This window comes from Ailuropoda melanoleuca, chromosome 12, assembly GCF_002007445.2.
Source record: "Ailuropoda melanoleuca isolate Jingjing chromosome 12, ASM200744v2, whole genome shotgun sequence".
Lineage (NCBI taxonomy): Eukaryota > Metazoa > Chordata > Mammalia > Carnivora > Ursidae > Ailuropoda > Ailuropoda melanoleuca.
Genome location: NC_048229.1, coordinates 33,119,080 through 33,144,707, shown reverse-complemented (window position 1 = coordinate 33,144,707; position 25,628 = coordinate 33,119,080). Strand labels below are relative to the sequence as shown.

Genomic DNA, 25,628 nt, shown 5'->3' with positions numbered 1-25,628 from the left:
GGTTCTCAAGGTCTGTGAGCCTTCCCGATTGCACTGGGAAGACCGCGATGAAATTCCCAACTTCCAGCATGATTCTTGGCACGCAGTAGGCCCTCATCAGATAGGCACTGAAGGGGAAAGGTGGAAAGAGGGCCAGAAAGGAGAATGACCAGATCTCTTTCCTCCTGAGAGTTGGCAGTTGGGGAGACCCCGCCTCCTCATTAGGATCTCCAGGCCCGGGTCTGCAGGAGTCGGTGGGGCGGGGGCGGGGCCAGGCGGGGCGGGGCCCGCCAAAAAGGCGGGCAGCTGACTGAGCGCTGATTGGCCGGCACTTTGGCGCGCTCCCGCAAAGGTTTTGTCAGGAGGCGCGAGGCCAAGCTCGCGCTGAGCTAGAAGCCAGGGCCCTTCCCCAGGCGCGCTTGCGCACGGCCACTGGCACCCTGCCGTTTCCCCCTCTCCAGTCTCGCGCCCCCCGCACACCTTGGCGGGAACTGGTGGGGGCGTGGCCTGGCTTCAGGAGCTCACTTTTGCTCCCCTCCACAGGCCTCCCGCAGGAGTCTCGTTCCAAGGGGATTCGCGCCCACTCCACGGCCCGGTGGGGAACGCAGAGGCTGGGGCTGGCCTGGGGCTCGCGCCCGCGCGGCTACCCTCCCGGGACAGGCACGAGACACTGTCTGATCAGGCTCCCGAGTGTGGGGCTGGCGTGAAACCAGAAGGGGGGGCCTCACGCCATTTTGCACGTCCTGAGGCGGGTGCTGGAGGCCGACGACAGGGAACCGGGCAGGGGACAGCCCGCCAGAGGGGAGCCTGGGGTCCGCTCAGGAGCAGCACTCTGTGGTCGTGGCCTCTCTCCGGGAGTTTCAGGGGGACAGGAAAGCGGCTGTGCCCTGGTGCCCTGAGTGAGGCAGGCCAGGGACAGCAGAGCTGGAGTTTGGGTTTGAGGCTGGGCCTAGGTTTTGGGATCCAGGCTCAAGTTTGAGACAGGGAAGGCTCTGTTTGAATAGTGTGGGGGCTTTGGGGTCACAAGCTAGGATCTGGGGTCTCCGGCTTTGTATCTGGTTGTAGCTAGTATTGGAATCTGAAGGTGTTGGGTTTTGTGACTGGAAGTTTTCCTGTTGGAATCTGGAGATCCTAATTTTAGGGTCTGGAAGTCTTAGTTTTGAATTCTGGAGTACCATTTGGGGGCCTGGGGTCTGATTTGGGAGGTTTGAAGCCTCAGTATAGATTCAGGGTCCACAATCTCTGTATAGCATATGAGGTGTGAGATTTAGGGTCTGGGGTCACAATTTGGGACTTTGAGGATTAAATTTTAGGGCCTGGAGTCCCCACATTGAGTATGGGGCTTCAATTTTGGGACTCACATGTGAGATCTCAACTTTAGGGTTGGGGGTCACAATTTGAAGGTCTGAAGTGATAGTTCGGGGGTCTAGAGGTCTTTATCTTTGGATCTGAGGTCAACTTGGGAGACTGTCATTTGCATTGGGGGGCTTGGGTTTCTTACTTTAGGGTTTGGGTTCTCTTTGAGGTTTGTGGTCTGTGATCTCGGTGGTATTGGGATTGGGTTGTCTTTGGAGATCAGAAATGGACAGTTTGGGGATCTAGAGTATCTCAGTATTAGAGTTTAGGTTTTGGGGTTTGGGAGGGCACCTTTTTGGGTTTTAGATCCTCGCTTTGGGAGTTTGAAGTCCTAGTTTTGGTGTCCTAACATCACAGTTTAGAGATCTCAAGCCACAGTTTTCAGCCCTGGTGGTCTGATATCTCACTATTAAGACCAAAGCTCTGAGGTTAAAGTTTCGGAATTTGCTGCTTTTAGTTTTAGGTGCAGATCACGACTTGGCCCAAATTTACAACTTGGGATTCATGGACTTCAGTTTAGAGTTTGGGGATTTGAATTTGGTCTCTGGGCCCATATTTGTGGGGGCTTGGGGACTCTTGGGATCTCTGAGTGCTCAAAGGAACAACATGGGGAGAATGAAGGCTGCCCAGCATATGGCCCATTCCTCCTGGAATCCCAGAGGTCACTAATAATTCTTTCTTTTTCCCTCTTTGCAGATGTGGGGTTCCAGCAGACACTTGTGTTCCCTTGGATGGTCCAGAGCCAGTTCTCTGGGTTCCAGTGACAGGTAAGGGCTCTCCCCTGCCAATCTCCGTTCCAGCTTTGGCCACTCTGGTTGAATAATAACAATAATGTTTACTGAGCATTTACTGTTTGTCAGACTCTTCTCTAAGTCCTTTTGTTTGTATGATATCCCTTAATTCTTACATCTCCACAAGGAAGTAGGTGCGAATATTACCGCCATTTTCAAGAGGAGAGAATTCTGAGGTGGTTACGAAAGATCATCTCAGAGGCCCTGCAGGCTTTGACATTCAGAGTTTTGTAAATGCCCTGCCTTCTTTTCTTTTATTCATGTATTCATTCATCCATGAAGCATCTACCAAGTGTCAGGACTCTCATGAGAGGGGATGTTCACAGCAGATTGAGGGTTGGATCAGAACCCCCCCCCCCAGCCTGGATAAAGAAAAGGGAGCCAGAGTTCATCTTATCCTCACTATCTCCCCAAATGACTTACTGTCCATTCATCTCTTCATTCATTTATTACTCCAAAATTAAGCATCCGCTTTGTTCAGAATCTCTGCTTAGGTATTGTGCTCAGAAGGAGCACCAAGAAGAAAATGAAGAATGCCCGTCCCACTGCCCAATCCTCCTGGAATCCCAGAGGTCACCAACAATGTTGGCGGGGGGTCATTGTATTAATAAAAACTCTTAGGTGCCATGAACAGAAATCTAGCTAAAACCAGTTTAGGCATAAAAGGAGATTCATTGGGTCCTTTAAACCAAAAATTCAGGGGCCTCAGGGTTGGCTGGTTCCAGGTGAGGATTAAATGATGTTGCCAGGAACCTGCCTCTCTGGGCTCTGCTGTTGCCCTGTGTTGGCTTCCTTCTCAAACAGCCTCTCCCTTTGTGAGGGCAAGATGGCTCCCAGCAGCTCCAAGGCCACATTCTGTCAGCAGAGAGCCTCTTTCTGAGAGCCATTGATTCTGACTGGCCAGAACTGGGCCCCACATCCTGAACCAATCACTGAGACTCCTCTTAGCTGGTTCTGTACTGCTGGTGGAAGGGGAGGTTGGGGTTGACCTCTCTGAACCACATGGACCAAGAGTGGGGGAGGGGGGTGGTCCCACAGGAAAGTATTACCAGATGAGGGGGATTATATGTCGGTTAACCAAAAGCAACAGCGTTACCAACCATAGTTAGCCAATACAATACTTCCACCTCATCCTTCGACATCCCTTATCCCTAAAAAATTCTGACAAATGACTGGCTACCTCCTGTCTTTAACACTTTGTGAGCACTTTCGATGTGTCAGGTGTTATGCTCTTTCCAGACAAGATCAAACCTTCTAGCCACTTCCATTTTATCAATGAGTTAAAAACAGCCTCAGAGAGATGAAAACATGTGTCCAAAGTCACACAGCAAATGGCAGAGCTGGGATTTCGATCTAGGTCTGTCTTATTCAAGAGCTGGAGCTTATAACCAACTATGAGGCTGCCTGTTGGGATTGCCCCCTGCTTTGTTCCACTTTGGGGGATCTCTTAGTGTTAAATCTCTGCACATCTTAAAGCCAATTAGGGTCGGGGCCTTGGTTTTCCTATATCTAATATGAGAAATTTGGACCGGCTCTTCTAGTTCCTGTAAAATAAAAGAACTAGGGAGGGTTTAGGCTGACTGGCTCAAGGAAGAGGAAACGCAGGAATTAGAGACATTTGCCATTTCAAAGGCTGAGACCATCCGAAGACAGGAGCATTCATAAAGCCAACAATTTTTTGTTGAACACTAAGTGCTGGTCATTATTCTAGGAACTAGGGATATATAGCCAGGGCCACACATGACTTGCGTGGGCCGTAGGCAATTTTAACTTCTTGGGCCCCTTCCTCCATTCTTAAAAAAATTTTTTTAAAGATTTTATTTATTTATTTGACAGAGAGAGACAGCCAGCGAGACAGGGAACACAAGCAGGGGGAGTGGGAGAGGAAGAAGCAGGCTCCCAGCGGAGGAGCCTGATGTGGAACTCGATCCCAGAACGCCAGGATCACGCCCTGAGCCGAAGGCAGAAGCTTAACGACTGCGCCACCCAGGCGCCCCTTTCCTCCATTTTTTTTAAAGCTTTGTTTGTTTATTTCTTTTTTTTTTTTTTAAGATTTTGTTTATTTATTTGAGAGAGAGAGCACAAGTGGGGAGGAGGGACAGAGGGAGAGGGAGAAGCAGGCTCCCGGCTGAGCAGGGAGCCTGATGCAGGGCTCAATCCCAGGACCCCGTGATCATTGACCTGAGCTGAAGGCAGATGCTTAACAGACTGAGCCACCCAGCGCCCGGGCCCCTTCCTCCATTAAAAACATATTTAAAATTATAGTTTACAACAATATTGGCATAGTTTCTAAAAGAAATTAAAACATTTTTAGGGCACCTGGCTGGCTCAGGCGGTGTAGCACGTGACTCTTGATCTCCGGGTTGCGAGTTTGAGCCCCACATTGGGTGTAGAGATGACTTAAAAATACAATCTTGAAAAAGAAAAAGAAATTAAGATATTTTCATGAGCCCTTAAAAGTGGCACCAGACTTAGGCACCAAGCTTACTGCACCTAATGGATAAGTCAGTCTAGGATATAACCATTAATCAAATAGACCAAAATCCCTGCCCTGTGGTGTTGATAATAAAGCCAGAAGATTTCAGATTCTGATAAATGATATGGGGATGTGACCATGAATGTGCTTAGCTAGATCAGTTGGTCAGGAAGGGCCTCTCTGAGGAGGTTACATTTAAGTTCCGTGCTGAACAGCAAAGGAAAAACCAGCCATACAACAATCAGGGCAAAAGAACATTCCAGGTGGAAGGAATAGGAAAGGCCCTAAGGCAGAAAGAAACTTGGCAGTTTTGAGAAACAGAAAAAGGACCCGTGTGGCTGGAGCTGGCCTGTTCCCTGAAGACCCAGAGGGCAGAGCTGGGATTAGTGGGTGAAAATTACAGAAAAGAACTTGTCTGAAACCAGAACCATCCGGCAAGGAAAGGGGCAGTCTTGGGGGGAAGTGCCTGGCTCCCAGAGGCCCCTGGGAGCACACCCCAAGTCACACCTATTCAGGACTACTGCCCAGGAGATGTCAAGATTTTGTGATGCCTCGTTGTCACCCTTTTTTTTTTCCCCTGGAACTTCTGTGTTTGCACGCAGAAGGCTCTCAGTGCTTTGCAAAACCCAGAGTAAACACCCAGGGACTACAGTTGATACGAAATTGTTTTTCTTAGCCGTAGTCAGGTACACCTTGAACTTAAATAGGCCTGGACACTTTTTTTCTTCCTTGTTTTCTGTGTTGTTTCTCTCTGGGGCTTCCGGGGGTCCTTCTAGAACAGAAAGGAAGTGGTATTCAAAAAGTAAATAGCAGGGCTAGACAGGACTTTAGAGGACAGCCTATCCAGTTTTCCTCCAAAGATAGAACCCCAACGCCCTTGCCCCTTAAAGTTATGGTTTCTACCAGGAGGTAACTAGAGACCAGAGATTTTTTTTTCTTTCATTCCTTCATTCAGCTGACAAATATGCATATCTTCTGTATTCACAGTGGTTTTGAGAAGGTGCACTAATGGTATCCTCCCCTGCATAAAGCCCTTTTATGGCTTCCTGTTGGTCTTCAGATAAAGGCAAAACTCTTCTGTACTATGAGCCTTTGAGACCCTGCCTCATCTGGCCCCTATCCTCTTCTCCAGCCTTGTCTCACCAGACTCCTTGCCTTCCGTGTGCCAGACACGGCAGCTTTAGTTCCTTTGAGTTCTCCGTGCTTCCTCGTGCCACAGGGCCTTTGCGCGTGTCCCCTCTATCTGAAATGTGCTTGTTCCCTGTTCACCTACACATCTCCGCTCATCCTTCAGAACCAGTTCTGGCCAGGTTTACTTCCTCAGGGAAAATGTTGTAGATTATATCAAAGCTACCAGTTTCAAGCTGCCTTCTTCTTTGTCTCCATCAGGGCCAACTCCCTGAGTGTGCAAACTCAGGCAGTTACAGAGCCCTGTGTTCAGAAGAGCCTGACGCGTGGTTTAATGCCCTGCTCTCACCACCTTGAAATCCCTAATTTATAAAAAGGGGGCCCCACATTTTCATTTGCAAGGCTCCCCTCCCCAGAAAGTTATATAGCTGGTTCTGGTCCCGATTGGAATTTTATGTTTGTTTGTGGGACAGTTTGGTTAATGACTTTATCCCTGATGGTCCTGTGGGCTCTGGGAGGGGCTGTAGTTTGGTTTTTACACTTGTATCCCTATCACCTAACACCGTTCCTGGTCCACAGTAGGTGCTCCATAAGTAATTGCTGAATGAGTGAGTGAGAACGATTCTTTTAGGACTTCATGGTTTGGATGGGGAGATAAGTGCGTCTCCCACCCTGGTCCCCCATCTCCTCGAGGGCAGTGACAGTGGTTTCTCTCTCCTTCCGTGGGGTCCCGCGCAGGGCCTGGCAAAGAGGAGGTGTCAGTTTGTGGGCTTGAGGAGGAACTAAACACCTGTGTGTAATCAAGGGAGTGGGGGTGTGGCCAGGCCGCAGGTGAGAATGTGTTGTGGCCATTCAGAGCAGGGGAGGGAGGCAAGGGAGGTCGCCGGAGGCTTCCTGGGGCAGGTCAATTGTACTGAGCCCTGAGGGGAGGCGAGACAAGGATTGGTGGAGACAGGGGGGTGTCCGGGCATTCCCAAAGGAGTTGCGAGTCGTGGCAATGGTGCGTAATTTGGGAGAGAGACTCCAATGTCTTTGTGTCCCCATCTGTCAAGAGAGAGAGATGGAGGGGTGTGTGTGTGTGCTGCGGTATACTATGAATTATGAATTCAGGGATTAGATCCTGGGAGTTCTGCATCCGCCCAGGAGTCAGCTTCTGTCTGTCATGCCCTTATTTATTATTGAGCAAATATGCAGGGAGTTCCCGCGGTGTGCCAGACCCTGTTCTGGATGCTAGAGACACAGCAGTCCCCGCCCCAGCTCTCAGCTCAGAGCGAGGCTCAGAGAAATGCATGAGCACGGGGCTGAGGGCCCTCACCTGTCCTGTAAGAGATGAGACCACAACGGTCAGCCGGGCCAGGTCTTGAGGGCCATTATAAGCCGGGTTAAGGGTATCATCTTGGTCCTTAATAACGGGATGGCGTTGAGAGAGTTGAGGCACTTCTTAGGCAACATGAGTCTCAGGCGGGACGATTTCACACACACCAGTGTATTCAGTCCTGTGGATAATCCTCTGCTCCTCAGTGAATATCCTCATTCCCCTTGCACAGATGAGAAAACCGTGGCCAGACCTGTGTTTCGGAAAGCTCACCCTGACGCTAGTAGATGGACTGGAGGAGGCCAGGGGGGAGGCTGGGAGAGCTAGGGGGACGTCCACACGTGGACTAGGGCAGGGCCTAGAACTGGAGAGAATGGATTGGAAGGGGAATGGGTGAGATTTGATGAGACCTACGATGCCCAGGATCCTTTCTGGGGGGCCTGGGGCAGGGAGCCTCTCTGAGATAGGGAACACAGAGACAGGTGGTTTGGGGGGGTCAGGTGCCAACGTCCTAACCAATACCAGCTCTTGGCCCCAAACAGGAGGCAGAGGAAGAACCACACCAGCAAACTTCATGAGTTGGCACTTCTGTTGCCTGTGGCCCTGAAGACGGGCACCAAGAAGCTCACCAAGGTATGGGGATGGAGGGAGAGGAGGAGGGTGTGGGAGGCAGATCTGAAAATCTTACAGTCCCTCATCCTGGGGCCCCGACACGGGCCCTATCAGCGACAGCACCGAGCTGGGCATGGTCCTGCCCTGAGTGGGCCTTTCTGTGGTCCCACCACTAGAAGCTTGGGGGATCCTTTCTTGCAAAGGGGGCAGGGGCAGCTGGGAGGGGAAAATGGGCAAGGAGCCGGGTAAAGGTCATCACTTTGGGGAGTCAAACAGCCACGGGCTCGAGCCCATCAGCCCTGAAACACCAGGACTCGGCAGGGCCCTCAGCTTCTCAGCCTCTCAAGCATCCCGTTTCTTAGCCGTAAAATGAGGAAAAATAACATCTATTACCCAGAGATACTGAGGCCCAAACGACACAGTAGCAGCGAAGGTCCTCAAAGAAATGTCTCTTCCCTCTCTGAGCCCCTTGTCCTGTGTCCTCAGGGCGTCATCTCCACGAGGTAGCAAGAGCTGAAGGTGCTCTGCGCCTCCCCAGTGGCTTACTTGATAAATACATACCGGGCTGAGCCACCTCCTCGCTCCCACTGGTGGGAACAACTTACTAAGGGACTCAGAGATCTTGAAGGCCTGGTGTGATGTTTTCTTGCCATAGTTCCTCCCATCCCATCATGTATCCACTCAACCATCAGCCAGTTATGGAAAGACTGTTGATGGCAGAAGCTGTTCTGGTCGCACCAAGGAGAGGCAAAGGAACTTGAGAACCACTCCTCATCACCTGGGAGCTCAGAATGTGGTCAGGACGATAAAGATTCGAACATAGGAATAACCGATCCCCAGCCAGAACGTGCTCCTTGCCTTCTGAGAGGCTCAGAAGAGTGGGCGTTTGGGGAAAGATCCAGATCTTTGGGTGCCAGATCCTGCCCTTCACCTCCTCAGTGCCTACCACCTTCCATTGATCACCAGGTCACGCCGATTCTCCCTCCCAAGAATCTCACAGCCGTCGGCGCTGTACCCTAGCTTCCTGCGGCCACTCCAACAAAGCGCCACAAACTCTGGCTTGAAACAATGCGAATTTATTCTTGCACCGTGTGGAAGGCAGAGGTCCAAAATCGGCCGCGCGGGTCTGAAGTCAGGGTGTCAGCGGAGTCCGTTCTTCTCAGAGGCTCCTGGGGAGAATCCGTTTCCTTTCCCTTTGCCAACTTCTAGAAGCTGCCTGTGTTCTTTGGCTCACGGCCCCTTCAAAGCCAGCAGCGTAGCGTCTCCCAGTCTCTCTCCTTCTCCTCCTCTGCTCCCATCCTCACCTCGCCTTCTTTGCCTTCGACCCTCCTGCCTCCCGCTTGTAAGGACCCCTGGGACCACAGTGGGCCCGCTCAGTTAATCCAGAACAATCTCCCCATCTCAGGATCCTCCACTCAGTCACATCTGCCAAGTCCCCTTTGTCACCTTCGGCAACATATTCACAGGCTCCGGGGACTGGGACACGGACACTCTTAGGGAGAGGCGTTAAGCCGACTACCACGGTGCTCAGAAATACCTGAGAAATGTTGTCCTCTGTCCTCAAGCATCTGTGTATGTAGTGAGCACAGGTACTGTGATCAACTCTTGGGAGGTGGGAGGGGGGCAGAGACGACTGGGGGACAGTTGCTGCCCAAAGGAGTGACAGTCAACTCAGGCGACAGGCCACATTTCATCACTGACCGCGTGACCGCATCTCGTGGAATTCTCCCCAGGCCTCAGCCTGCTTTTGTGACAATTGATTCTCTGATGTCTTAAGGATCCCTCTTCCTCCCCACCTTCATCCTTCCTTGGGTTCAGTCCTGGGTCTCCTGCTCCACGGACAACCTGCGTCCTTGCCAGTCCCCAGCGTCCCCCTCAACCCGTCTGCCTGGAGGGCATCACCACGACCTGTGACAGGGCTGTGTGACGCGCTTAGTCTGACGCTCAATGAATGAACCGAGCTCCTATGTGTCTCCTTTCCTGTGTTTGAGATTTGGGGTGCGGCTTAGGTCCATGTCATCCTTCCTCACCATCCTGACTGAGGAAGTGCCCCCTGCCCCATATGGTCCCGTGGCTTCTTCTCTCTCTGACCGTCAAAGCCCTGGGCATATTCCTGGGACTCTATCCTTATCTCTCACCCCTTTTGATGAGGGGTTTTGCGGGGGTAAGGACCATAATGGAAATATCTGTATCCCCAGCACCCGCAGGGCCAGCAGACAACAACCACAGCTGCTCCCAATTTACTGAGGGTTCTAGGTGTCAGACCCTCAGTGCCAAGCATTTTGAATACGTTTTCTCACTTAATCCTGCCCAAGCCTTGAGAGGCACATGGGTGTGCTAATTTTCCAGAGGGGTCGTGTTGCCCAGAAGGACACGGCTGGTTAATGGCAGAGAGAGAGTCAGATGTGTCTCATTCCAAAGGCCTACATTCTCAAGCGCTCGGTCACTCAGCGCTCAATCGTATTTGTTGAGTGAGTGAATGAATGAATGAATTCCCTCAGCTGAGACAGTTATAGACCTGTCGACCTTGCCTTCAGAAGGTTTCTGGCTAGCCCCCAAGCCAACCCTCCTGAACCTCCGTCTTAGAATCCGCAATGATGCCCAGTTGCCTTCTGCATAAACCTTTACACGGCTACTAATCACATTCCATATCACTTGACAGTTTACTCAGCGTAGTGAGTGCAAATCGTATGCCACGATGGGGGGGCAATAAAATGTCTGCTCTTGAGAACTCCGTGGTCCAATTCTCAAAGTTAGAAAAGGTCCTCATTTAATCCTTTGAGACCCTGATGAAAGTGTTCTCATTCAATCATCAGCGAAGTATTTATCAGGCAACTCGCGTATCAGGCTCTGTGCTGGGCGATTTCACACACGCTAATTTATTCAGTCCTAACGATAATCCTCTGCGCCTCAATGAAAATCCTCATTCCCATCGCACAGATGAGAAAACCGAGGCTCAAAGAGGTAAAACGGGCTACTCCCCAATACACGGCCGGGAAGTGACAGATTGGATCCAGGTCCTTCCAAAGGAACAGTCTCCTGCTTGTGTCATGTGTATTCCTCAGTTAGATTATAGTTTCCTTCCGTGGATCAGGTCACATCATTTCAGTGACTGTCAGTATTCTAGCTTATGAAACGGCATCACACAAGTCCCTCTGTGGGACCGTGTTTCCTGATCTAGGGTTTGGAAGATTACTGCTAACGGTTTTATGGGTATTCTAGGGATCCAGTTCAATCCAAGAAATACTTACTCTGGTGTTCTTCCCTCACCTCTTCACCAGGCTCACTCCTGTCATTCTTCAGGTTTCCAATTAAATGCTGGAGGCCTGGGGCGCCTGGGTGGCTCAGTCGGTTAGGCGTCCAACTGTTGGTTTCTGCTCAGGTCTGATCTCAGTGTTGTGAGATGGAGCCCCACACTGGGCTCCACACTCAGGGCAGGGTCTGCTTGGATTTTCTCTCTGTCTCTCTCTCTCTCCCTCTGCTCCTTCCCCATCGCTAAATAAATATATAAATCTTTAAAAAAAATAATAACTGCTGGCGTTCTTTCTAGACACTCAAGTCCAATTTCAGAATCTCTTGTTACACTTTTCTTCATAATGCCTATCATACTATTGATAATTTTGTATGACTTATGAGTTCATTAAGGGCTACTGTCCTCACTAGATTATAAATTCCATGAAGGTAAACAAAGGCGTGTCTGGTTCACCCCTATGTACCTGGCCCTTAGTGGGTAGTAGTCTTTTCTAGCTTTGTGTCTCCGACTTAGTCAGTACCTGGTGGCTGCGTGGGTGATGCCTGGTGGGCAGAAGGCATCGTGCTCCATGCTACGGAGATCATCCTTCAGCCATCACTGGCTGAGCTACCTCTTGACTCTGTGAGCAAGGGATACAGAAATCACTTAGCTACAGCCTCTACCCTCAACTAGTTCAAGGTCAACGAGAGAGACTAACGCATTGCAAGGCCAGGGCATTGCAAGAGTGTTGAGGAGGGACATCTGACCCTGCCTGGTCGAGAAGGGTCAGGGAGGTGGGAAAACTTCTGGAAGAGGAGACCACAGTGATAAGGCTCAGAGGAGGAGAAGCCAGTGTGGGAGTCTGCGGGGAGAAGAGGAGGGCTTCGCAGATAGAGAACACAGCATGTGCGGGCCAGGGGTGGGAAGCCAAACAGTGTGCATTGAAAAACTGGGCCAGGAGGCCGGCGGACCCAAGTTCTGATCCCAGCTCTGCCTTAGCAGAGTCATGCTAACACCCCGAGCCTCGGTTTCCTTAGCTGCAACAGACCTCTCCCTGAGCCGCAGCAAGGTCTAAACAGAACAGGAATATCTCTGCCACTGGAGGAAATGTCGGGCGGGGGACTGGGCTCCTGCAGCCTCCCTGTCTCCGGTCGCCCGCAGCCTCACACTGTCTCGGGCCCCGTTCCCGTACCCAACCCTGTCTTTCTTTCGGGAGCAGAAGGAGATTCTGCTACACGTACTGCGTTACATTCAGTACCTCCAGAGGAGTATCGACGTGGCCAAGACCTTGCTCAAATTCCACGCCACCAATGGGGAAGGCGGACTTGGGGGTAAGTAAGATCCGTCACCATTTCCCAGGGCCTGCTCTTCGCCAAGTCCTGTCCTGGCTGTCAGGGACACCAAGTGACTTTGATGAGTCCATGTCCCCAGCGATCTCAGAGGCTGGCAGAGAGGACAGAGTCAGAGCGATGGGTCCAAGGCTGTGAACTCAGAGCAGGGTGTCTGGGGCCTTGTGACTGGGCCTGTGCGCACAGTAGCCCGGGGGAGCCCCGGCGGGCAGAAGGCGTGAGCAGGAGCACGCAAGCACGGGAAGACGTGTGTGGAATGTGTGGGACAGGCCAGCAGCTGGTGTGCTAGGAGGGAGCGTGTAGCGTCAGGACGACGTGCGCAGGCTCGCAAATCAGATCCTGACGCAGACACGTGACTTAAGACCTTAACCTCCCTGTGCCTCAGTTTGCTCATCTGCAAAGTGAAACCAATACTAGTTGACCCTTGAGCAACACGGGTTTGAACTGCATGGGCCCGGTTACACGCAGATTTTCTTAGATAAATCCAGTACAGTCCTGTAAATGTCTTTTCTCTTCCTTATGCTTTTTTTTTTTTTACACTTGCTTTTCTCTTAGTTTACTGTAAGAAAACACTATATAACACATAGAATACACAAAATACAGGCTAATCCCCCGTTTGTGTTACTGGTAAGGACTCTGGTCAACAGTAGCCTAGTAGTAGTTAGGTTTTTGGAGGGTCAGAATTAGACGTGGATTTTCCACGGCGCGGGGCTCGGGCGAAGGAGGGAGATGAAGATGAGAATTACCAGAGGCCTTTACAAAGCCAGACAAAGCCATGATCAGATTTTTTTTAGGAAGAGGTACCTGACATCCAGTGATCAGGATTGGTTGGTTATTAAGTGAGGAACTGGAGTCAGGGAGGTCAGCGAAGAGGCCGTTAGGAGTGATCTGGACCGGAGACAGGTCGGCCTCGCACTGAGGGTGAGGCTGGGGACAGAAATGGCACCTTTGGGCGATGTTGATGAGGGAGAATGGAGAGGCCAGATGGACAGGCCCCGGGTGGGCAAGCCAGGGTGGACGGTGGAGCCTTTATTGCCCTGAGGAAGGTAGGAGGAGGAACTGGTTTGGGACGGGACCAGCAGGGAAGCATTTGGGAAGCATTGCGTCCGTCTTCCTTCTTGGTAGACCCCAAATGGCCCTGGGGGGACCTGAGTTTTCGCCCTGGAAAACTCTGCCGCCTGGCCGTGCAAACTCAGACCAGTCCAGTCTTCTCTCGTGAGCTCAGTTTCCACATTTGTAAAGTCAGCTTGGGGACCATGGCCGCCCCCCAGCCCTCTGCCCAGAATTGGGAAGCACGTCTAGAAGGAGGAGACAGGACGGCAGAAGGTAGGGGGCATCTGACCGAACTCTTTCTCCACCCTGTGCAGGGCTGGGTAGGAACAGGGCCTCGGGCCCCGCACGGGGGAGACACTGCACCCCTTCGAGCTCCCTGCACTCTCGCAAGTCCCGTCTTCAGGGCGCCTGCTGGAAACCCCGGAAGAAGAAACCCACCGGATTGTCAGGTACAAGTGAGGCGGGACAGGAAGCCAGGTCACATGGGAGCAAAGCTCCTTTTCCAGAGCCTTTCTCACTCCTGGGAGGCCTGGTCAGCTACCCAGTGAGCACGCTTTACAGCGAGACCTGCCTGGTCCAATGCCCAGCCCCTCGTCTCACTAGCCCTGAGGCCTGGCATGCTTGCTTTCCTTCTCTGAGCCTCAGCTTCCTCGGGGTGGACCATAGGGTGGTCTTAAGGGTCAGGAGACCGTGTACATGGCCCTGGAGCAACGCTGAGTGGGGAGGCACATGGTCAGCGCTCAGTGAAAGGAAGCTGCTGTTACCATTTATCGTTCTTTACAGCCAGTCACCCACGCTGGGCCAGGGCATCAGGGCGCACGGGCTGATGGAGAGACCCAAGTGTGGAAAGCAAGCATCCCTGGGCCAGCCTCAGCCTCGCTGCTAACTCACCATGTGTCCCTTCACCTCTGCAGACCCCAGCTGACCTGTCTTTAAAATGGGAGCTGTACCCAGTCAATGATTTCCAGTCTTGGCTGCGTAACTATTGAATCATCCAGGGTACTATCAAAAATGCCTATGCCTGAGCCTCCCACCCAGAAAGTCAGGTTCCAGGGCCTGGGGTGGAACGTGGGCATCAGTGTTCTTTCGAGCTCGCAAGGTGATTCGAATGTGTGGGCCGGCCGGGTAAGGGAGCCTCGGCTGAGGTGACCTCTCACTGAGGCTTCAGGCTTATCTGGGAAGGGCTGGCAAGCGACCAGGCCCGGCAAAGCTTGGAATAGGCTGGGGGGCCAAGAGCAAAGACAGCCTCCACCCGAGCCCTGTTCTGGCCCCCCCGACACTCATCTCTCTGCTCCCCCAGAACGCCAGACCCGGACCCAGAACGCTCGCCGCTGTCTGGCCCTGGACAAGCCCAAGAAGTGGGTGACCCCATCCCCAGAGCAGCAAGGAAGAAACATGGGGGGCACTGCCACCCCTTCAAGATGTGCCAGCTCCTGCTGTCACCCCAAAGTTGCATCATCCCTGCCTCAAGGTGACAGGAAGGGAGGAAGATCCCGGCTGACGTTGTTGGACATGGCTGAGAACAGCATCCACTGTGACTTCTCAGGTTGCTGTCTTCCCCTGCCATTAACTTAGTCACTTACACACTCCTTGTCAGGCACCCGCAGTGTCCCAAGCCCGGGCCCAGTAGCTGGGGCCTCCACGGCGGACAAGAGACATGCTGTCTCGGGCCTCCTTCCCTGTCATCTTCTTCCCTGTAAGCCCCATTGTGGATGGAAGGGTGGGACGACATCGGCGTGGCCCTCGTGCAAGGCTGTGGGGCACAGAACCGGAGGACGACAGGCAATGCTCCTGTGACTCCCATCCCTGGGCTCCCTTGAAAAGGTGGGGTGATGCACCCAGCAGAGCGCCGGGCGAGACGGGAGCGCCTGGCGGGTGAGGGAGGCCCTGAGCCATCCTGTCCCCCATCCATTCATCCGGCCCCTACTCCCCGAGCATCTCGGGGCCAGGCCGCATGCGAGTGCTGGTGCCACAGTCCAGTGAAGGAGAGTAGAGCGACCCAGACTTCCCGGGTTGCCCGGGAGGGCGTGGGGGCCCAGAGGAGACGCCCAACCCACCCGGGGAGGCAGGGCTTTTCAGCTCTTCCACTAGTTGTGTGACGTCGTCAAGTTACTTGGGATCTCAGGGTCTCAGTTTGCTTAACTATAAAATGGGCATAATCATGGTGCCCTTTGGCAAAGGGCTGCTGACCCGTATGCAAAATGCCCCAAACTGTGCGGGCATGGCGAGCACCCTGTACTTGTTTGCTCTCATCGTCTTCATCGACAGTGCTTCACTTCAGGATTTTAGCTCCCTTCAGCTTCTGAGAGGGATGTGGGGTTCCAGAAACTGAGAGGACATTCGGGGCACCCCGTAGCCTCACATAGAGGTCCCGCTTCCAAGGTCTTACGAGGATCTGGGAGGGAGAGGCTGTGGCACACCGCGGCACCTCTCCATCCCAGTATCTGGGACTCCGGGATTCCTTCCAGTCACGGGCGTGAGCCTCCAGACTTGCTCCCTGTCCCCACAGGGTGCTGCTGCGGAGTCAGCGGCCAGGGCGATGGGCTCCACAGCGCCTTCAAGGCCCAGCAAGGAACTGAGCAGATCTACTTTCTCAACAGGACCCAGCCCTGTCCCAGGTAAGGGCACCCCGAGGGCTCTGAGTGGGAGAGGCTGAGGGGTCTGGTCTGGAATGGTGGAGGGGTGGTGAGAAATGACATTGATTGACATCCTCGCTGGTGTCCGTGGAGAGAGCACCGCGGGCCTAGCTTCATGCAGCCGGCAGAGGCTTAACGCAGAGCCTTGCTTCGGGGCTGCTGGACCAGGGCTGCAGCCCCTCACCAGCCTCCCTGCCTCCCGCCTCACCCCTCCAGCCCCACCTCCCTAGCTGTCAGAGTGGCTTTTCTAACCCCAAACCTCAGTCACATCAGTTCATGGCTTTTAGGCCTCCCCTAGTGCCCATGGGGCAGAGCCCCAATATCTTAGTTGGCATCTGAGAGCTTCTCTGGCCCAGCTCATCTTGCCAGCCCCCTCTCCTCTCCCTCCCCCATGAACCTGACCCTAAACACCACCATATGTTCGCCACTCCACAGAAGCCATGGCCTTGCCCCCTCTGGCCTTTTCACCCCCTCATCCCTCTCCCTGGCAAGCCTGTTTCCCTCATCCACCTAGAAGACCACCACCCTTCAGGCTGAGCTCAGTGTGGTCCTCCCTCTTGGTCCTCCTGGAACACTGCCCGTCACAGCCCTGCCCCCTGAGCGTCAGCACGTGGTCACAGCTGCCTCTCCTGGCAAGCCTGAAGCCCCTTGAGGGCAGGCGCCTAGGCTGACTAAGCTTCCTGCCTCCCCAGCCCCCACCCGGCAGCCAGCACAGAGCAGTTCCCAGAGCCCAGGCGGGGTCTGCCTCTCGAATTCCACCTCTTACAGGCAGAAGCTGGTGTTCTACGATTCCAGCGAGAAGCTGGACAAGGAGTCCCCAGATGCTGACCCTTGGCTTCCTGCCTGGACCCTGGAGGGCAGCCCGCCTGGTGACTGAAACTCCGTCTCTCCTCCTTGTAGTCTGGTGTGGGGTCCTTCCTGCTCACTTCCTTCTGAGCAGTACTGTGGTGGGAGGGAAGCAGGCCAGGGACTCGATGTGTGCCTAGCACAGGGCTACACGAGTGCACCTGCTCTCGCTGCACCAGCCGTCGCTTTGGCAGACGCTGCTAGCCAATCATCACTCTTTCTGTGGAGCCCAGACGCTGCCTCAGAATCCTTCTTAACACAGAGCTCCAGGTAGCTACAGTAGGTCTATCAGATGTGGCACACCAGACACTAATTTTTCTGTTTTTGGTCATCCATGACGTGATGCCAAGCATCGTGTCTCTTGATTTCCTCTACGAAGCACTCAAAATGAGCAACTGACAGTCACCCTTCCCCCGTGTCTAACACCATCTCCTCAAAGCCAGCCGCTGAGCTGGGGGAGAAGGTCATCTCTGACACATCTGTCCTCAAGCCTGACGCTTCCTTTTCAGGGAGCCCGCTGGCCTTGGGGCCTCCCCAGATTAACAACTGCAGTGTGACAGGCCACCCAAGTGATATCCTAGGGCTCAGTCCCTCCCTCTTCAGCTCCCCAGGGAAGCTGCCGCCAGATCAGATCCTGGGGGATGGCACTGAGTTCCTGACCCAAGGTGAGCTCCCAGGGCCGCCCCGATGCTTGGTCCATTCAGAAAACATACAGCGATACCCACCAAATGCACCGCCCTGGGCTCGGCCGTCCGTCCTGGGTGCCCTGGGCTGGATCTCATCCCGGCCCCGCCTCGAGAAGCCCATGGCCTCGTGGGGAAGCAGCCCCAGGCCGGCACGGTGAGGGGAAGGCTCCAAGAGCCCACGTCAGGGACCCACTCCCTCTGCTTGGCTTGGAGGTACCCCAGGGGAGCTGGCCTGTGAGCTGGATTTGGTCCTGGGACAGAAGATCCCAAAGCAGAGATCTGGAGAAGGGCACTGAGGTCATCAGGGCCACGGGGGGAGGCATTGCGGCTCCAGCCACGGCCCGCTCTCCCTCCCTGACAGCTCTCTTTGAAGAAGTGTTCCTAGATCCCGAGTCTTTCCCTTCTGACAGCATGCTTGAGGCGCTCCAGAGCAAGGTAGGCAGCCGTCCACACACACATCCGTCCGTCCTTCTTTCCACATGCATTGCTCTCTGCGTCACTGGCTCATCCGTCTGCTGACCGGGCGGCCGCCTCCCCCCACCCGCTCACTGTCCATGTGCTCGCGCTTCTCCTCGTCCTTCCGGAGACTCGTCTCCCGTCTGTGTCCTCATCTGCCCGTCCTGTGGGCACTCACTTCTGGCCACCGGGAGTCCCACCCTGTGCTGGGCAATTGGAATGAACTAGACCCCAAGGATAAGAGCTGAACCTGCCAGGTGCCCAGAAAACACCCCACGTAACTTGACAGCTGAGCTGTAAGGCGGGGTCTCTGGTGACCCCAGTCGACAGAGGAGGAAACTGAAAACAGCAGAGTGAGCTCAGGAATCCTCAGTTGGAAGGAGCCTCCCTCCCAGGCCCCAGGGCTCACCTCTAGCCGATGTCCTCTCAGGGGCTCACCGCAGGGCTGACCCCAAATGCATCTGCCTCCACTTCCGCGTCCGCCAATGAGGAGCCGAATCTGTGGCAAACACAAAAATAGCTGCTCTTAGCAGAGCTCTCAGCAGGTGCTTTTCGGCCCTGCAAGGCATGTGGAGTGACCCCCATTCCGTAGGTAAACTCGATGCTCAGAGAAGTTACCACTTGCCCGGGGCGTCACGGCTGCCGAACCAAACGGATGGCATTAAGAGCTATTGGCCCAGAGGGGGGAGGGCGGGGGGGGGTGCGAACCCCTGAGGCCCAGCCAGGCCCTCCGTGACCAGCTGCGGGAACCTGGGAACACCTGCTTGGACGTCCAGGGACGGTTTGGACAAGGTTGTCTTAAATTTGAGCTGATTCTGATGCCCCCGTGACGTCCTAGAAAAGCTGGGAGTGGGGACATGAAGGGACACCGTGGTCTCTCCTCACGTCTCCTGTCTCTCCTTCACCCCCCAGGAGATGCCCTTGGAGGCCCCCGAAGACCCCCCGGACTCCCACAGCCTGTGTCAGTCCTCCGTCTCGCTTGACCACTGCTACCTGTCGCTGAGCGAGAACAGCAAGGCGCCGTCCAGCTCCAGCTCCAGCTCCAGCTCCCGCTCCAGCTCCAGCTCCCGCTCCAGCTCCAGCTCCAGCTCCAGCTCCAGCTCCAGCTCGGGGGACACAGACACTGAGTCGGTGTGCAGGCAGCAGGAGGTGAGGGGGGAACAGCCTTCAGTGAGATCGGTCCCCCATCTCCTGCCGGCGCTCACCTCCCCGTCCCCACCCAGGACGCTCAGGCCGACCCCGAGGGCCTGCCGCCGTCGTCCAGCGACGAGGACGGAGACTACACGTGGACCCCCACCCGGCGGGCCGCCCCCCTGCCCGTGGCAGGGAGGAAGGCCAGGAAGGGCCGGGCGGGCCAGGGCCCAGCGAAACCCAAGGAAAACAAGAAAGCCCCCTGCCCAACGCAGATGAAGAAAAAGTGCGTCAACGGCTTCATCATGTTCTGCAGGATGAACCGGAAGCCGGGCGGGCCAGGGCCCAGCGAAACCCAAGGAAAACAAGAAAGCCCCCTGCCCAACGCAGATGAAGAAAAAGTGCGTCAACGGCTTCCCCCGCCAAGAGCATGTTGCTCCTGCTGTCTGACGCATTTGCCCCTTCCGGAAATGACCCATTGACCCTTCCTCAGCCAGCTCCCCCCCCACCATCTAACCTGGTTCCCCTGCATTGGTCAAGGCCTGCGAATTGCACGCAGTGAAACCCAGCTCACCCTTCAGAAAAAAGGAACGTGGCTCTCGCAGCCTGAAAGAGGGGAGGAGGGAGATGGCCTTCAGGCATGGCTGGGCCCAGGTCTCCAACGATGACGATGCCGTCTGGGTGTTTTGTGCTCTCTCCTCCGCTTTTCTGGGTTGGCTTTGTTCTCAAGCACATGGGGTGGGGTTGGTGGAAAGTCGCCCCAAGGCTCAGGTCCAGCGACCTGGCGGGGGGGGGGGGCGGTGGTTTGCCAGCTCCTTGTTTCTAATGTTTCCAGCCACAGTTCTTGGGGCTGATTTGGTAGGTCAGGGGCCCAGACCTGAAGGCGGAGGTGTGGGGGGTGGGGAGAGGCCCCCCAATCTATAGCGAAGAGCTGGTGCCCTGACAAAGATGGGGTCCCCTCCAGGTCCCGAGACTTGGTGTCCTCTTCCCTACAACCCGTCAGTCCAGCTCCCTTCTTTGACACCTGGGCTCCAGAGGGTGTGTCCTGAGGTCCTTGAGGCCAAAGTGGACAGAAAAGATCCGAGTTCTCAGGCGGGAAAGCTGAAGCGCTGAGAAGGCTGGAGAGCCTCCTGTGGTCAGACCGTTGGCCTTCGCCCAGAGCAGCCTGCCCTGCAGGCCTCTCCTTACCTCCTCCCTCCTGTCCCAGAGCCTGTCCTGGGACCGCATCCACGGCTGCCACCAAGGAGCTGGCCCAACTCTGGCGGGCAATGACCCAGCAGGAGCGGAGACCATACTGGTGAGGGGCCCCTGCCCTGGGGGTGCAGGGGGCGGGGCAGAGGGGCCTTCCGGGCTCCTGACACATGCTCTGATTTTCAGAGCCTTAGGCTTCGTGATATTGGGAATAGGTTGGAGTTTATTGCTGGGGTGGAAGATTTGGCTGTTGCCAACCCTTATGAGATCGTTGTGGGGGGTGACAGAGGTCGGGAAGTGCTCGACCTCGGAGCTTAGAAGGGCAAATAGCCAAATTCGGGCTTTGGACCCCCTTTGCCCTTCCTGCCGCAGGGAGTTTCTCAGAGCAGGAAGCTGGGTCTTATTTCCCTGTCACTAGCCCTCCTCCCTCCCTGCCCCCACCTCCTGTCCACCTGGTCAGAGCTGCCACCTGCCCCTTTCTCATTGGCGCCTAACACACACAGCCCTAGGTGCGCGCTGCTTAACAGATCTCACAGGAGTGTGGGACTCCGGCCAAGAGCCCTTGGCCCAGCCCCATGGTATAGACCGGGACCTGGAGGCCCAGGCTGGGGGGCTGAGACAGACACCCCGAGGGCAGGGAAGGCATGACCCCTGGCCAGCCCCCTCTCCCCCAGCATCAAAGCTCGAAGGTTCAGCCTCCAGAACAACCGGATTGTGAAGCAGGACAGCTCCAGCAGCGAGGACGAGGACTGGGGGACCCCCAAGCCCTTCTATCAGCTGCTGGCCGAGAAGGCCCGCCATTCCCCAAACCTGGCCCCTCCGCGGCCCCCTCAACACAACTGAGAGAGTAACCCTGCCTGCCACGCCCCTCCTCCCTCTGCTTTGCAACTGGGAGCCAGTGAAGAGGTTGTCCCCTCCTGGGCCTCACCCCTCCTGGAGCAGGTCCCCTCAGCCAGTTCCTGTGCCGCTGGGAGGGGGCGTATTTATGGCCCCTGGTGCTGTGTGCGTTTGCCTGGTGCTAGGGCCACCGGAACTCAGCCTGCCTGCAGTCCACTGCCCTGCCCGCAGCCCCGCCCTCACCTGGCTGCCTGGGCGGGGAGGGGGGGCGCAGGGCGGAAGGAGGGGAGCCCTGAGTGAAAGGCAGTAAGATGAAGTTTACGGGAAGGGGCTCACTCTGCCCTTCCACTGTCCACCCCAGAATCCAGTGGTTTCAACCCTGTTCATTCTCACCTCGCCCCACCCCTCCCTCCCCTGTTCTATTTATAGATTATTTATTGTTTGCAACAAAATAAAGTGGAACCCTTGTTACCAGCAAGAAAGGCAAGGCAGGCTCCTTTGGTCCCCTGCTTCCTCCGCCCTGGGTGGGGGGCTCCTCCTACAGGATCTGGAGACCCCGGGCCTGCGGTCGGAGAGAACCCACACCTTCCCGAGCAGCAGCACAGGACTGACCTCCAGCCCCCGTCCCTGTCAGGGAGCGGCCAGAAAGCCAGAATCTCAGGTGGGGCTTTTTTATGGCTCAGTGTTTCCTTTGGGCAAGTGATCTAGAAGGTAACCCACACCCCTGCAGGTTCTAGTTGTCTGTTAACTTTATTTTAATTGAAATGGAGGCATAACATGTCCTAGAAAAATAAAGATTTATGATACAAACTAGACACAGGGGTCAGGGTTGCCCCAGGGGTGAGGGGATCTTTGGTCTGGGGCCGGATGTGAGAAAGAGGGCTCTAGTCCCGGGGGAGCCTCACCCAGGCTTCCCAGCACCTGCCTCCCTTTTCAGCAGGAAGGGCCCAGCCGGGAGGGTCCGTCGGTCTGGGGCACAGGATGGCCTGTCCTCCGCCCTCCGACTCCAAGTGGTTCTGAGAACACTGGATGTCCGCGGAGCTATTAATAGTGTTTTAGGGAGTGACAGGGACAGGGCTCACAGGGTTGGAAATCCAGCCACGTGGCAGGGCGTTCAGCTCACAGCTAGTACCAGGTCGAGGGTGGCAGAGCCCCCCCAGTCAGGACCCCCAAACCTCCCCATTTATTTGGGGCACAGAGCAAGGAGAGGGCTGTAACAGAGGAGGCCGCCAATCCAGAGGACGGTGTCCCTGGGCAGGAGTGGACAGGGGCAAGCCCCCCGGAACCTCCAGGGCTTGGAGAGGTTACGTGGCCCGAGTGGGGGCGGTGGACGTAGCGTGTGGAACTTCGGCTCGCGGCGGTTGTGTCTGGGCAGCCCCCTTGTCTCGGGCAGCCCTGGATCTGGAGCACCATGGGCAGCAGAGGCGACGAGACCCCGGCGGGGGTCACAGTTCCAGGGGATCTTCCACAGGCACCGACTGTAGCTGGGTCAGAACCTTGGGCTCAGCTTCCAGCCCCTCGTCAACCTCGCCGCCTGCCGTGGACCCCAGGAGCAGCCCCTCGGGGTTGGGGTCTGGCAGCCTCAGCACCGTATGGGGGGCCTGCGTCCCCAGCCCCTTCTCAGCTTCCAGCAGCCCTTCTGGGCCCACACTCAGTTCCAGTCCCGCTGGCCAGATGGGCATGGCTGCGGGCGACAGCATGAGCGCCTCTGGCGGGGGCGCCGGGAAGCCGGGTATGAGACCGGAGGAATCCGGGGAGAAGGGCAGGCTGGCGGCGGTGGTGGCGGTGGCGGCAGCACTGGTGGCAGCAGAGACGGGCGGTGGCTGCGGTGCAGAGAGTGGGCCTAGGGCATGGACGTCCGGGAGAGCAGGGCTGGGGGCCACCGGGAGGGCTCCTTCGGGCACTGAGACGGCCGGGTCTGGCTTCAGGGGCAGGGCCAGGCTGGGGGCAGGCGGCAGGACCTGGGAGACCAGCATGCTGGTGGGGAAGGTGGCCGTGAGGATGATCTTGCCCTGCTGCACGGCCACACCTGTCACAATGGGGCTGCCGGACACGGGGTTGGCCAGGAGAAAGTTTCCTGTGGGGACAAGAGATGGGCCAGGCACAGGGGTGAAGGTGACGCTCCGCAGGCCAGGTGGGCAGATCAGCCTGAGGCAAGACGAGCCCCTCTGAGGTGGGGCTGTGTCGATGTGGCTGGAGCCTCAGGCCGCCACCTGGCTCTGGAGGGTTCTGGGCCGTGCCAGGGATGGGCTGCCCAGCCTCCCAGAAGCCCACTGACAGCACCAGCACCCGCCCCCACCCCCAGGCCCCAGGAAGGCGGGAGGTACCTGGGGTGGTGGCCGAGGGCAGCTGCAGGGCAGTCATGCCCACCCCGGAGTTTATCAGGTGCACGTTGGCGGGGCCTGCGGCCGCGGCCACCTTCACAGGGCTGCCTGGCCCAGCCGCCAGCAGCTGCAGCGGCCCCACCGCCTGCGGCAGGGTCACCACCTGGGAGGTGGGCACCACCTGGGGCAGGTTCAACAGCGGGGACGTGGGGCCCAGGCCTGCGGGGTACCCAGGGGGTGGGGAAAGTGGCACCACCTGGGGAGCTGCCACGGACGGCATCGGTCCTGGGGGCAGAGGAAAGGGGGCAGCCGGTGGAGGGCCGGGCACCACTTGGGGCAGAGGCCCCGCAGTCTCCTCTCCCGCCAGCCCTGAAGCAGCCACCTGGGCCTCCTTGGTCTCGGCAGCCTCGGGCTGAGCCTCCTCTAGTCGAACCTCCCCGGTCTGAGGGTCCAGGACCAGGGAGGTCTTGCCTTCGCTGGCCCCCTGTGGCCCGGGCTGCGGGGGAGGAGCGCCACTGCCACCCGTGAGCAGCAGGGGGCCCAGGCTGGAGGCCTCCCCGAGGGCCAGGCTGTTGATGATGACGGGGCTGCCGTTGAGGAGCACCGCGGGAGAGCTGCCAGCAGCCAGGAAGCTCCCGTTCACCAGGATGGAGGAGGAGGCAGGGCAGGGCGCGGGAGGGGTGGCCCCGGCCAGAAATATAGAGCCCTGGGCGGGGGTCTCCACGGCCACTGGAGCCACCCCCCTCTCCAGGTCCTCCGGACTGCGGCTGGACTCGTCCTCGGTGGTGGGGTTCCCGTCAGACTCGCTGGCCAGAGAAAGGATTGTGAGTAGTGGTCCTGAGCGTCCTGTTGAGCCAGTGGCCGGCAAGCTGCCTGCCGACCGCTACCTCCCCACCCTGCTCCAGCCCAAACTTTGACACTGAAAGCTTCAGGGGTTTATAAAATCTCCTCCTGAAACCACCCCAAAACCCCCGAGAATGAGCCTCTGCCAGTCCAGCATTGATACCTCTCCATAAAAGCTAAAGCTGGCCCCATCGGAAGGAGGAGGCCCTCCTCTCCCAGCCCCTTGGCCTCCGGGCCCCAGAGGCTGAGAACTGGGCTGCCACGGCTCCCCTAGATCCGGCTGAAAGCAGCCCAGCGTCTTTCCCGAGAGTGAAGAGGCAGCCGCCAGCTCAGTTCCCGGTGCCTCCCCCCCTCCCCCGGGCGTCAGAAAAGGGAGTGAGAGGCCGGCGCGCAGGGTGGGAGGGGAAGGGCTTGGGTTACAGGGAAACCGGAGCTGGGGAAGGTTCACGTTTCACAACAAAGACAGACGACGGACCACGCTGTTTGGGCCCCGAGGGGGGGGTGGGGGGGTAAGGAACAGCCACGGTTCAGGGAAAGGCCCCGCAGCCCCCGGGGGTGAAGGATGCCCCCACGCGGGGTGGGTGGACAAAGGCCCGTCCCCCTTTCCGCAGCCCCCCATTTTCTCAAAGCCTCCCCCCAGCCACGAACACGGATGGGACTTGGGACGGAGCTCTGAGTGGAGCAGAGGGAAGAGGTCTCCCAGCCTCCGCGACTGGAGCAGCGGGGACGGGGAGAGGGCCCGGGGCGTGTGCCTGTTCGGTCCACACGTATTCCCTGCGCCCTGGGGGGCGCCTGAAGGTGTGAGTTGGAGGTGCCCCAGGAGCTCGGCGCGCTGACTCCAGCAGTGGGCTTGGGGGAGAGGGGGGTGGCTGGTAGCACGTCCCTGGGAAAGCGGGACTTGCGCCGCCCGCGTCCCCTCACCTCTTGCAAGGCGCGCCGCCGCCGCCCCCGGTCCGATCGCGCTGTCGCCGGTTCTTGAACCAGTTGCTGACCTGCGTGAGCGAGAGGCCGGTGAGCGTGGCCAGGCGGCGCTTCTCGTCCGGCGTAGGGTAGCGGTTGCCGCGATAGCAGGCCTTGAGCGCGGCGCGGGAGCGCTCCTTGAAGCAGTAGACGGTCTCCTCGCCGTCCCATATGGTCTTGGGCAGCGGGAACTTCTTGCGCAGACGGTACTTGTCCACCGCGCCCAGCGCGCGGCCGCGGGCCCGCTCGGCCTCGTGGTAGCGCGCGCGCAGGTAGAGGTCCTGCAGAAAGGCGTGGTGGGCGGCGGGGAAGGGGCGGCTCTCCAGCAGCCGGTAGAGCTCGGCGTACTCGCCCCGCTGGAAGGCCACCAGGGCCCGAGCGCGCAGCACCGGATCGCTGCCACGTAGGCGCTCGGCCGGGGGCAGTG

At 56.8% G+C, this 25,628-nt stretch overlaps 2 protein-coding genes across 2 annotated transcripts; one reads left to right on the top strand and one right to left on the bottom strand.

Annotated features, from left to right (window-relative positions):
• The first annotated feature begins 520 nt into the window (after positions 1-520).
• On the top strand, positions 521-19,528 carry BHMG1 (basic helix-loop-helix and HMG-box containing 1). The gene is made up of 12 exons (XM_034638999.1): positions 521-574; positions 2,032-2,102; positions 7,588-7,678; positions 12,109-12,220; positions 13,606-13,740; positions 14,592-14,837; positions 15,801-15,909; positions 16,696-16,796; positions 17,283-17,438; positions 17,821-17,894; positions 18,828-19,064; positions 19,139-19,528. The coding sequence occupies exons 2-12, from the start codon at positions 2,032-2,034 to the stop codon at positions 19,526-19,528; spliced, it is 1,722 nt and encodes a 573-aa protein (XP_034494890.1). The 5' UTR covers positions 521-574.
• A 2,266-nt stretch (positions 19,529-21,794) lies between these two features.
• SIX5 (SIX homeobox 5) lies at positions 21,795-25,626 on the bottom strand (the record flags this gene model as incomplete). The annotated part of the gene is made up of 3 exons (XM_011236376.3): positions 21,795-23,151; positions 23,402-24,204; positions 25,163-25,626. Coding segments are annotated over 3 exons (1,899 nt in total), but the record flags the coding sequence as incomplete, so codon positions are not given.
• Positions 25,627-25,628: the final 2 nt, after the last annotated feature.